Here is a 12,424-nt window from a genome sequence, read left to right as displayed (position 1 = left end):
CCGCGCGCCGCTGATTGGCCCGCAGCGCCCCACGTGACGCGCCCGGCCACGCTCCCCCCCTGCGTCGCGCCTTCCGATTGGCTGCCGCCGAGAGCGGCGGTGATTGGCGGAGCGGGCTGTCGGTCTGGCGCGCTGCGGGCGCTGATTGGGTGGTTTTGTAGAGGGCCGGCGGGGCGCCGCTGGGTCCCTGAGCCTGGGCCCGAGGCCTACCCGCTCGCCGGGCGGGACCGATGCCGCGGCGGGCCGGAACGGCCTGTCCGCAGCAGCGGGCGGAGGGGGCGGAGCCAGCACTGCCGCCCGCCGGGCCGCTACGGGCATCGAGCCAACGCGCGAAATGGCGGCGCTGCCGGCGGCCAATCAGCGCCCGCCGCTGCAAGGCGCAGGCCGGCGGAAGCGGCGGCGGGGACGGGCCGGGCTGGGCTGGGACGGGCGGAGCGTCCTGAGGCTCCCGAGGCTCCCGCCGCCCCCCTGCAGCTCCCGCCGCCCGCACACCGGCTCCCCGCCGCCCCCCGGGCCAGGCACCGGCACCATGTCGGTGGCGGGGCTGAAGAAGCAGTTCTACAAAGCGACCCAGGTGAGACACCGGCGCCCCGCGCCCGTTCCCGCCGCCGTTGGGCTCCGGGGAGGCCGCTCGTCCCTTAGCGGTTCGGAGGAGCCGCTGCTGGCCGGCCCCCCGCCGTTCTGCCCTGCCGCCATCCCGGTGCCGGCCCCGCCGGGCATCCCCGGTGCCCCCGGTGCCCAGCCTGGCTCCCGGGCTGGCACCGCCGGTTCTCGGTGGGATCCCGGGGATCCCGGTGCGGGCCCTGAGCGGAGCTGGGGGGGCCCGGTGTGGGGGATCCGTTCTCCCGGTGGGAGCGCGGAGGGGACCGGGCAGGGAATGGAGCGGGGGCTGCGGGCCCGGGGACACCGGGGAGTCCCGGGGGGGCTTCCCCCTTCACCGGAGCGGGGCCGATCCGGCCCTGAACCGGCCGGGAGAGGCGCAGCAAGCCCCGGTAAGGCCGGGCGAGAGCTGCAGCCCGGCCCGGGAGCTCCCGGTGCTGCGGAGCGGCTGGAGCGGGGCTGGAGGATGCTGGGAGCCGTAGTTTTCCATTTGGAGTGTCTGTCGCCCCATTTTCCCCCCAGGCCTATGGCGGGAGTCCCGGCCCGGTTGTCCCCGTGTCGCACACGCGGTGGGCGCTGGATCCCTCAGGAGAGGGCTGCGCCATAGTCATATCCCGATATGACCGTGTCGCGACAGAACGACTCTCTCCGCCGCTCAGCCGCGCCCCTTGGCGGTTCCGCCCGGCCGGCAGGGGGCGCGCTGGCTCCGCGCGGCGCTCCCGGTGTGGGGGATCCGTTCTCCCGGTGGGAGCGCGGAGGGGACCGGGCAGGGAATGGAGCGGGGGCTGCGGGCCCGGGGACACCGGGGAGTCCCGGGGGGGCTTCCCCCTTCACCGGAGCGGGGCCGATCCGGCCCTGAACCGGCCGGGAGAGGCGCAGCAAGCCCCGGTAAGGCCGGGCGAGAGCTGCAGCCCGGCCCGGGAGCTCCCGGTGCTGCGGAGCGGCTGGAGCGGGGCTGGGGAAAGCCTGAAAAAGGCTGGAAAAAGGGCTGGAAAAGGCTGGGAAAGGGCTGGAAAAAAGGGCTGAGAAAGGGCTGGAAAAGGCTGGGAAAGGGCTGGAAAAAGGGCTGGGGAAAGGGCTGAGAAAGGGCTGGAAAAGGCTGGGAAAGGGCTGAGAAAAGGGCTGGAAAAGGGCTGGGGAAAGCTTGGAAAGGGCTGGGAAAAGGGCTGAGAAAGGGCTGGGAAAGGCTGGGAAAAGGGCTGGAAAAAGGCTGGAAAAGGGCTGGGGAAAGCTTGGAAAGGGCTGGGAAAGGCTGGGAAAGGGCTGGGGAAAGCCTGGAAAAGGGCTGAGAAAGGGCTGGAAAAGGCTGGAAAAGGGCTGGGAAAAGGCTGAGAAAAGGGCTGAGAAAGGGCTGGGAAAGGCTGGAAAAGGGCTGGGGAAGGGCTGGAAAAGCTCCCGAGTTCCAGCCAGCAGCGAGGAGTTCGTGCCCCGTCCTTGCAGCTCTTCCCCCTCTCCCAGCCCTGCAGGATCAAGGCCGGGCTGGGAGCAGCCTGGCTCTGCAGTGGGGTCACCGTGAGCCCTTGCAGGGTTCGGGGTGGGATTGTGCCCCAGTCAGGGCTCAGGAACACCTCCTGCTGTCCCTCAGAACGGGGATGGCCGTTCCTGATCCCCCCGAGCAGGATTCCCCTTCCCACACCTCCTGTGAACAGCTGGGAGCTTTTGTTGGTGCACTTTGGGAAGGATTCAGGAATCACAAATCCCCCTCCGCCGCTGCTTTCCTGCCCCTGGTTTGGATTCCAGATGAATTTGGCACAGATTGTGGTTTCCATCCCTGAGTTTAAACCCTTCCAGCTCGTCCCAGCCCTGTGTGCGACGTGTGTCCCCTTCTCCCTTTCCCCAAATCCATTTCATTTACCCAGCAAAGCAAAAGAAGCAATTCCTGAAGTCATCCTCCACCCCCTTTCCCACTAACCCCACGGTGGGGTGGATTTTTGGTGTTTTTTCACATTTTCCATGGGGAAAGGGCTCGGTGTGGGAGGATTTTGCTGGCCTGGCTGTGCCTGGTGCTGTCAGGAGCTGAAAACCCCTCAGTGACTCAGGACTAACATGTTCCTAAGCCCAAAAATATCATTTTAAACCCCAGAAGAAGCCGTTTTTTGGAGGAATTACAGATTATTGCAGAGGTGCTGCCTCCCCTTGCAGTGCTCCAGGGACAGAGGTGTCCATGACTCGGAGATGCTCTGATGAAACTGGGAGGCACTGGTTCCAGTTTGGCCATTTTTTTGTCTCCTCTTCCCTTTTCCCCCTTTCTCCCCTTTCCCCCCTCTGGTCCCACTCAGCCCTTGGCTGAAGGAGAGGAGGATTAGTTATTTTTTTGGCTCCCTCCAAACCATCAGGAGCTGCCAAAGCCCAACATGTGGAAGATCTTTCCTAAAATGTTACGTTTTGTTCCACGTCTGTCCTTAATGAAGGCAGGCAGAGCCAGGAGCGAGGCCTGCAGGGACCCCAGAGGGTTTGGGATGCCTGTCCAGGCTCCAGGGGGAGCAGGGCTGGGCTCCTGGTGCTCATCCCTGTGATTCCTCCAAGCCCACGTCTCCCCTGGGTGAGGCAGCCGGGCGCCCACACGCAGGAGAGAGCCTGGAGTATCCTGGAAAAAAAATAAATAAATCAAATCTGAGTCGTGCTGGCAAATGCTGCAGATGGGGAGCAGCTCTGAGTGTGTCCAGAACAGGTTCTGCCTGTTCACAGCAAACTGTTCTCTAAAAAAATAAAGCTGGAGAAAACATCCTGGGGAAGGGGGAGAAGCAGCAGCAGCTTGGAGCTGGGAACAGGGTGGGAAGTCCCTGCCTGCTCCAAGGCTTCATCCAGCCTGCAATTCACAGGCACCTTCTGCTGTGGAAACAGCTTCCTTTGCACCCTTTGGGCTTTGCACAAACTGATGGCAATCCCAAAATCCTGCAAACCCTCCCAGGCAGTGGGCAGGGCAGGCTGCTGTTCCTGGGGAATCCTGAGGGGTGGGAGCAGCAGCGGGGCTGGGGGGATCCCAGAGCCCTGCCTGGCTCAGCTGGCAGCAGCAGGAGCTCCCTGGGGACAGGGGAGAGCGGGATGGGGAGAGCAGGATGGGGAGAGGAGGATGGGGAGAGCAGGATGGGTTTGTGCTGCCCTGGCAGAGCCAGCTCTGGGGAATTCAGGATGGGGAGAGCAGGATGGGGAGAGCAGGATGGGGAATGCAGGATGGGGAATTCAGGATGGGGAGTGCAGGATGGGGAGTGCAGGATGGGGAATTCAGGATGGGGAATTCAGGATGGGGAGTGCAGGATGGGGAGTGCAGGATGGGGAATTCAGGATGGGGAATTCAGGATGGGTTTGTGCTGCCCTGGCAGAGCCCAGCTCAGGGTGGGAGCACTGGCATTGCCAGCACAGCTGCTGGGGGTGCTGCCCCTGCTCCACAGCAGGGTTTGGGGTGGAGAGAGCTCAGAGCTCCTCTCCTTGCACTCATGGCAGTGCCCAAGGCCAGTGGGGCAGGGCTTGGAGCAGCCTGGGACAGTGGCAGGGCTGGGACAGGATGGGATTGAGGCCAGTCTGGGGTTCAGCCCTGGGTGCTGCTGCCATTCCAAACTGGATTAACGTGCTCCTGTGTGAGCTGAGCCTAAACCCTGCCAGGCCTGCCTGGGCTCAGGAGCTCGTGCTGGCGGAAGGCACAGCCCAACCTCCTCCTCCTCCTCCTCGTCCAGAGCCATTTTCCAGGAGGGGAAAAGGCGAGTGCTAATTAAATCTCAGCAGCCTTGACACACACACACATTTCCCTGGGTTTGATGACAGCTCCCAGGGCCTCCAGGGGTATTTTTGGCCATAAAGAGCCCCTTGCTCCCTGCCTGGCCCGGGATGTGCTCCAGAGCCCAGCAGGATCTGCCCTTCCCGAGCTGCCTGGGCCAGCAGGGAAAGCTTTCCCTGGCCTGGCAGCTTCCTGCAGGTGCTGCTGTGGGCTGAGCAGGGGAATGTGCTCCCAGAGCGTGTGTGACACTGAGGAGACAGCTGGTGAGGGCATTTCCCCTTTTTTTTGGCCTTTGTGGTCATTGCTTGTGGTGCTGCTGAGCTGGGATTTCCTTCACTTCTCTCTGGGTTTCCTTTCTTCCCTCCTCAGCCCAGGTTCTCTGTGCTGATTTTTGCTCTGCTTTCACGTGTGGGATTTTTCTTCCCTTTCCCAGGTGAACCTTTGAAAAGCTCCTTCTTTTTTTTGTTGTTCATTTTGGGGTTTTTCTGACATTAACTCACCCCTGCTCCCTCTGGCCTCTCCAGCTTTCTCTGGGAGGCAGGAGGTGCCTTTGGGGTGGTTTGGGTTGGAAAGGACCTCAAAGCTCATCCCATTCCATGGGCAGGGACACCTTGCAGTGTCCCAGACTGCTCCAAGCCTTGGGCACTACCAGGGATGGGGCATCTTTGGGAAGCTGTGCCAGGGCCCCAGCACCCCGTGAGCAGAGAGGGGAGCAGGGAGTTCCCGGGGGAGGGATTTGGCAGCATCAGCCTCTAAGCTCCTTATCTGTACATGGGAATTTGGACTGGGAAGTCGAGGGATTTTGCTGATTCCTGCCAGCCTGGAGCCTCCTGCCAACCTCTGTCCCACAGCACCTGATGTTTCTGTGTTAACATTAACTGGGCTGCATTCCCCTGCAGCTGCTGGGTTTATCTTTCCACATTAATCTGCTCCCGAGGCTGGGGAAAGCTGGATTTGCTGGGGTGACATCCTCCAGCTCTGCTTCCATCCCAGAGCATCCAGCTGTGCTGGCACTGGGCAGGGCTGTTCTGCTGTTGTGTTTGCAGATCCACAGGGAAAAGGAGGCTCAGGGGAGCCCTCCTTCCTCTCCCTGCGAGGGGACAGGGCTCAGTCTGCCAGGGAACGAGTGACAGCAGGGAGGAAACGGCCTCGCTGAGGCTGAAATTTGATACTAATGCAAATTTTTCCATGGAAAAGGCTGTCAGGCGTTGGAACAGGCTGCCCAGGGCAGTGGTGGAGTCCCCATCCCTGAAGTGTGGATGTGGCACTTGGGGACACAGTGGTGAACCTGGTGCTGGGCTGGACTCCAAGGCCTTTTCCAGCCTTTCCCATTCCATGGTTCCACGTGTGGCAGGTGGAAAGCAGAGGCTGAGTGTCCCCAAACCTCTTGGAGACAGGGGTGAGGTGCCAGTGCATCCCCTCAGGGCTGCCTGTGCCACATCCAGGGGAAAACCTGCAGCCAGGATGTTTTCCTGTGGATTCCCTCTCCTTTTCCTGGGTGATTTGCATCAAAACCCTGTCCCAGCACTGGCTGGTCAATCATTGTTGGAGCTGAGCAGCCCCAGAACGCAGCAGGTTTCACTTTTCCAGGATTGTTTCTCTCCTATAAATTGGCTTTTCCCCCCACTTTAAGGTTGTTTTTGCAACTGTTGGGCTCTGACAGGAACGGGAGCTCCGATTCCTGGAAGGCAGAGACAGAAAACAGAGCTGGGGAAGTCCAGCTCTCCACATCCTGCTCCGTTTGCTCCCTTCCCGTGGCTGATGTCAGCCAGGGAAAGTGTTATCCTGTGCTTGCAGCTGGGGCAATCTGGGATGAGGGCAGGATCTGTGACTCAGGGGGGTCATGTGCTGCTGGGATGCTGAATGCACGTCATGAAATCATGGATTTATCCAGCTGATTGCACAGGGGATGCTTCCTGCGTGAGCAAAAGGAAATCCTTCCTCCCCCTTTTCCCTGCCACTGCTTTCCTCCTGGGAAAGAGCAAAATGGGGATGAGCTCAGGCAGCCTGCCTTGTAAAAGCTGATTCATTTCTTTAGCACTGTTTTTTTTCTCCTTTTTCCTCCTCTCCCCCATCCCTGCAGATGCCAGTGCCTTTTGCCAGGGCTCCCAGCCCCATCCCTGAGGGAATAGCAGGGATGAGGAGGGAGCAGGGCAGCTCCTGCCTGGCACTGCAGAAATCCCAGAGCCAAAATCCAGCCTGGTGTCTGCTGGGGTGTGAGGGGCTGACCCTGCTGGCTCCCTGCTGCTGTCCCTCCAGGCAGGATGGAGAACTCCTGAAAAGCCCAGAAATGAAAGAAATCCCAAATCCAGACGGTTTTGGCTGTGTGATTCCAGCTGAACTCATTCTCAGGCTGCATCCCAGCCCTGGAATTTCCTCAGACTCCGAGGTCCCTGCTCCTTCCCATCCTGGACTGCAGGGGTTCATCCAGCTGGGATGTGATGAGCAGGCAGGAGGCTGATCCTGTCTTTTCCTGTGCCTCTGCTCCCTCTGAGCTGTGCCAGGGCCGTGTCCCAGCCTTCCTCCCTGGGTCAGGTGGGAAAGATCCAGCTCATGGCCCTGGGAAAGCCCCACAGCATCCCAGAGCTTCCCTTGTCCTAAGCTGCTCCATGACAGGAGCCAGTGCAGGATCCAGCCCACCTTGGCCTCTCCCTGGGATTATAAAAGCCATAATGAATATTTTTGTACAGATTTCCTTTTCCCGTTGCCCTCAGCCCCATCCCTTCAGTCAGAGATCCCGTGGCTTTCAGGAAAGGTTCCTCTGGCAGGAAGGGGCCGTGCCTGGCCCAGACTCAGAGCTGAGGCTTCCTCTCCTGCTTTTGGAGTGCCTGGAGGTGCCCAAGGTCCTGGAGAATCCATCAGGAGAGTCTGGGTTGCTCCTGCCTCCGAGAAGAGCCTTGTAAACCCCCCCTCCCAGCATTGCCACCAATAGCTAATTAATAGAAGCAGTCCTTTTAAAGCCATTGGGAATTTTGGGATCTCCTAATGCCTGGCTATTAATAAAGTTCATGGTACTGTCACTAATTAAATTGCTTTTCTGCTCCAAAGGAAAAAGAAAAAGATGAGTTAAACATCTCTGTAATGAAATTCTGTCTTTGAGACAGAAGGTTAAATTTGCATGATTAAAGCTTTAAAGGGCTTTTCCTAATTGAGAAAATGCTTCATAATTCATCCTAGAGCCTGAAAACCCGGCTGTACCCTCTGGCTGGGCCAGACTTTATTCTCCAGTGATAATTTATTAACCACTTTCCTGACCAACTCTGGTTTGGCATCCCAGGATTAGCTACATTTAAACTTAATTTTCCCACTTTCATGGTGAAAAAGGCAGAAGAAGGGTAAACAATTATCGACACCCGAAGCAAATCCACTGCAGAAGAAGGTGCTGGGTTGGGTTTTTTTTTTTTCCCCTGATTTTCTTCCCTGGATTAGGAACCATCTTTTTTTGCTGCTGACGTGTGCCTGAGGCAGCAGGGGCAGCACAAATCCAGAGTGCCAGATGTTGGAGGAGCTCCTGTCCCAGTAAAGCTCCTCCTGATTGTACTGGGGGAGTTCTAAAGGGCAAAGGCCCTGCCCTTCTGTGCCTGCCTGGGATAAAACATCCTCCAAATGTCATCTCCAGGATTTCTGGGCCACCTCTGGCTCTGCCTGCAGGGCAGGAAAGCCACAGTGGTGCCAAGTGCTGGGGGGGATTTTATCCCAATTAAACCATCCCAGAATGAGTCTCAGTGTGCAGTGAGGGAAAAAATGGACTCAGCAGCACCCTGGATGGGCTGGAAGCTGACAGAGCCCTGGGATTGGGGAGTGCCCTGGTGCAGCTCTGCAGGAGCTGATGCAGGGGTTTGCTGCAGCCCTGGCAGCCTTAGGGATGCTGGGGTCGCTCCTTCCCACTCTCCCTTTCCTTAGGATGCTGTGCTCTGCTCTGATAGCCAAGAGCTTTTCCTAGAATTCAAAGGAGCAAGGAAAAGGAGTGTTTACAGTGTCCTCAGCCACTTCTGTCCCCTTTGATGTCTGAGCCCTGCTCCCCGTGTGGAACGTGCTCTGCACGGGGCTCTCCCACCCAGCCCACGCTGGGAGCAGGAGTTTGCCTTCCTTTGGGGGGATTTGGATCTTTTTTGATCTCCCTGCTGGCTGTGGAGCCGTGCCCCAGCAGCTCTCCATGTCAGCAGCTCTCTGTGTCCCACCAGCCTGGCTTGCTCCCGTCATCCTGCAGATCCAGAGGTTTTCTGGCTCCTTCCCAGCTCCTGACAGTCTCCTGCCTCCTGCTGTATCCTCACTTCGGGTGGTCCCAGCACCTCAGGGAGGTGTTTTTCCTGGTATTCACAGGGAACAGAAATCCCTTCTGCTGCTTGGTGTTCTTTGCAGTGATTTACAGGTGTCTTACACTCTCCTTTCCCTCTTTTTCCCCTTGTTTTTTTGGAAATCCCTCAGAGCACTGTGTGGGATGACCCTCCAAAAGCTGACTGCAGTACAAGGCTGCTGGGTGCTCTCCCTGAAACATTGCAGCTGGGCAAAACAAAGATTGCAATTCCTAGGAGTCACTTTTAGTGCTTTGCACTTTTCTGTCCCATGCCAGGAGCAGCCCCAAGGCTCCAGGGCGAGGAGCCTCTGCTGCCCCGGCTCCTGGGGCCGGGTGGAGCTGCCGAGGAGTGATGGCTCAGCAGCTTTGGAAAAGCCAGCCTGTGATTCACTGGGAAGGACAGGGAGGCCCTGCAGGAAGTCTGCATGCAAGGCCAGTATTCCATGTTTCCCCTCAGTTTAGTGAGCTTCCTCTCAATTGCTGAAGTCACTGGAAGCCTGTGAGTGACTTCCATTGCTGGGAGAGAGGAGCTGCTGCTGCTCCTCTCCTTGTGTGTTTGTGTTTTCCCTGGAGCTTGACCCAATTCCATGATTTTTTTTTTTTCCCAGCTGAGTAGAAATTGTGTCTGGTTTGGTTCAGAGCGTGTGAGAAATAATAACAGGAGAAAACAGGATGCAAATGGCTGTTGGGAGGTGCCCCATCCCTCCAGCACGAGCATTCCAGGACTCCTATGGAAACCTTCATCCTCTGGGATGAGCCTGCTCTGGGGGCAGGGTTGTGCCCTTCTCTGTGCCCTGCTGGAAAAAAGGAGCTGGGAGATCACCCCAGTGAGCAGAGAGCCTGGTAAGCAGGGTTCCCAGGCAGGGTTTGAGCTGTGCCCTGCAGCCCAGGAGAGCAGGAATTCCCAAAGGCAGGAGGGAGCAGCTGCATTGCAGAGCATCCTCTGGTGCCCTTGGCTGGCCTGGCGCTGCTGCTGCAATCCCGGGTTTGCCTTTAATTCCCGCTGTCCTCATTCCTGAGCCCATCTGCTGGATGGAGATGAGTCACCCGATCCCGAGGAGGAGGAGGAGGAGGAGGAGGAGGAGGAGGAGGAGGAGGGCTGGCAGGTGGCTCCTGGAGAGCCGCCTGTGCTGCTCTTCCCTGCCGTTTCCATAGGATAAGATTACAGCTCGAGGTCACTGGGAAGCCTTTCCTCCTCACCCAGGGAAGGGAAGGAGCTGTTCATTGTTCCAGCCTGACCTTCCTGCTCCAGATCAAGGAATTCCTGTGGTGCTGTGGGGAGGGGACAGATCCCAGTCTCAGCTGCTGAGGGGGTGGAAGCTCGGGGTGTTCCGAGACACGTTTTCCCTGCGCACGTGTCTGGAGGCAGCCAAGCACCCAAAGTGCCTTGGCACGAGTGTTTTCCAAGGCAGAGATTCCGTGCTTCCACCATGGAGCTCATCCCCAGCACTTGGGTGCAAAGCTCAGCCAGGACTGGCCTCTCGTGGAAGATGGGAGTGGGAAAAACACGGGGAAGGAGCTGCAGGAGAAGGCTGAGAGTGGAAATGTTCCTGGGAGCTGCTTGTCTGGAAGATCAGACCATGGAGGGGCTGCTGGATGTCCAGGTGCCCCAGGCAGGTCAGATCCATAGGGATGACATTTGGAGCCAGCAGCAGGGTGTGCTCGGTGGGGCTGGAGCCTGAGAGCAGCTGCTGCTCCTCCTCCTCCTCTTCCTCCTCCTCCTCCTCTGGTTTGCCAGGAGGGGATGTGAGAAATCCCAGGGTCACAGAGGGGTTTGGGTTGGAAGGGGCCTTGAAGGTCACAGAGTCCCACCCTGCCAAGGCAGGGACACCTTGGACTGTCCCAGGCTGCTCCAAGCCCCGGCCAACCTGGCCTTGGGCACTGCCAGGGATCCAGGGGCAGCCACTGGGAGCTTGGGAATGTGCCTCTCTTCCAAGGCTGGGGGGTGATTGTTCCTCCCCTGCTCTGCACAATAAACACTGGGATCTGTTTTCCTCTGCTCAAAGTAGGTCAGGAGTTGCTCAGATCTGTGTGAGCTGTGCTGTGGGTGTGCCCAGCTCACCCAACCCGGGCTGCCTGCTGCTCTGGGGCAGGCACAGGGCTGGGATCCTGGGCTGGGATCCTGGGATGGGCTGGAATTCTGGGATGGGCTGTGATCCTGGGATGGGCTGAACCCAGCAGGGCTGGGATCCTGGGCTGGGATCCTGGGATGGGCTGGAATCCTGGGATGGGCTGATCCCACCAGGGCTGGGATCCTGGGATGGGCTGGAATTCTGGGATGGGCTGAGCCCAGCAGGGCTGGGATCCGGGGCTGGGCTCTCAGGGTGGGCTGATCCCACCAGGGCTGAGATCCTCAGATGGGACCCTGGGATGGTCTGATCCCATCAGGGGTGGGATCCCAGGATGGCCCAGGACTCCTCCCAGGAACTGCTGGTTCCACAGGGAGCTCCGTGGCAGCAGAGCCCTGTGGGGCACTCCAGGAGAACCCCCAGGCTTTTCCAGGTGCTGCAGCTGGGCTGCTGTGTTTTTCCAGGAGGTTTTGGGAATTTTCCAGCCCTGCCATTGCCAAGCCCCACTGGCTGAGTGGCTGAAGGCCTTTGCTGTGTTCCCAAGCTCTCTCACACACTGGGCAGGGTCAGGTTGGCTCTGCAGGATGATGGAGATGACCCAAAAAGAAGCTGGATGCCAGGGAGTCACACCCTGCTCAGCTGGGGAGGTGCTGGTGCCTCTGTTTGGGTTTTATGGAGCATCCCACAAATCTGTGCCACTGGGCACGATTAAACTGGGCACCAGCAATGCCAGTTAACCCTGGATTTCCTGCACTCCTTCTCCTGTGCCAAGCTTTGGGGGTTCAAAACATTCCCACCCCTTTTTCCCTGGGTTTGTGGGCTGGCTTTCAGCCTGGGCTGGGATGAAGGGAGCCAGGGTAGAGCTGCTTCTCTGCTTGCTCATCTGTGGGTTTGTTTTTTAGTATTTCTTGAGGGGAACTTGCTGTTGGGAGGGTGGAGGGGAGGAAGAGGAAGGCTTTGATACCCCAGAGTCTGCAGGAATAAGGTTTTCAGTCGACTGTAGGGAACTGTTTTGATTGCAAGGATGGCAAATGTTTGATGTGTTATAAATAGGGCTGACTGCGGTGGAAAAAAGAAAGCGAGTTTAAAAAAAAAACCCTGATTTTTGGGTTTCTCTTGGTGTGTTTTGCTTGTTTGAGGCTGAGGGAATTAGGGATAATTTTCTGTTTTAAAATATTTAAAGGCTGGAGAGCAAAATATCAAAATGAGGTCTGTGAAATCCCGTGGGGAAGCTGGTGATTAGCAGAGAATAACACAGACTTGGGCTCCCTCATCCATGAGCTGGGCAGATGAGACCTTCAGGGTGGGTGTGCTGGAATCTGCCCTTCTGCAGCTTTCAAGGAGCTCCTCAGCTGGGGAAGTTTGGCTGCTGGCACCTTCCCAGGTTTATCAGGGGTTTTACTGATGGTGCAGCCCAAAAATCACCTTTTATTCTCCACGTCTATCCCACCTCTCCACCTGGAATGATGCAGGAATTCCTCAGCTGGGACTGCCCAGCTCTGCTCCCAGAATCTCTCCTGATCCTCCCTGCTCCTGAATGTCCCCAGGCACATCCCAGCCAGGCTCCAGGAGCTGGGGGCAGCTGAGCAGCATTCCCTGTTCCTTCCCAGCCCTGTGCACCCCTCCTTGCCCCTCTCCATGCACACACACCATCCCTGCCTCTCCCCTGGCTCTTCCCAACAATGCTCCTTTCATTCCCAAGATCTTCCCCCACAGGGGAAGTCGGGATTGTTCCCATTCCCA

At 58.3% G+C, this 12,424-nt stretch overlaps 1 protein-coding gene across 3 annotated transcripts in view; it reads left to right on the top strand.

Annotated features, from left to right (window-relative positions):
- The first annotated feature begins 396 nt into the window (after positions 1–396).
- The window catches only part of SH3GL1 (SH3 domain containing GRB2 like 1, endophilin A2), a 24,545-nt gene continuing 12,517 nt past the window's right edge, over positions 397–12,424 (top strand). For all 3 annotated transcript variants that reach the window (XM_039734321.1, XM_039734311.1, XM_039734303.1), the window contains exon 1: positions 397–574. In XM_039734321.1, the coding sequence (XP_039590255.1) occupies positions 530–574 (45 nt within the window). In that variant the 5' untranslated portion in view covers positions 397–529. The remainder of the gene's footprint in view (positions 575–12,424) is intronic.

Source organism: Passer montanus, unplaced genomic scaffold, assembly GCF_014805655.1.
Source record: "Passer montanus isolate IOZ18808 unplaced genomic scaffold, ASM1480565v1 scaffold112, whole genome shotgun sequence".
Taxonomy (NCBI): domain Eukaryota; kingdom Metazoa; phylum Chordata; class Aves; order Passeriformes; family Passeridae; genus Passer; species Passer montanus.
The sequence above is the reverse complement of the archived record's forward strand: the minus strand, read 5'-3'. Positions and strand labels throughout refer to the sequence as shown.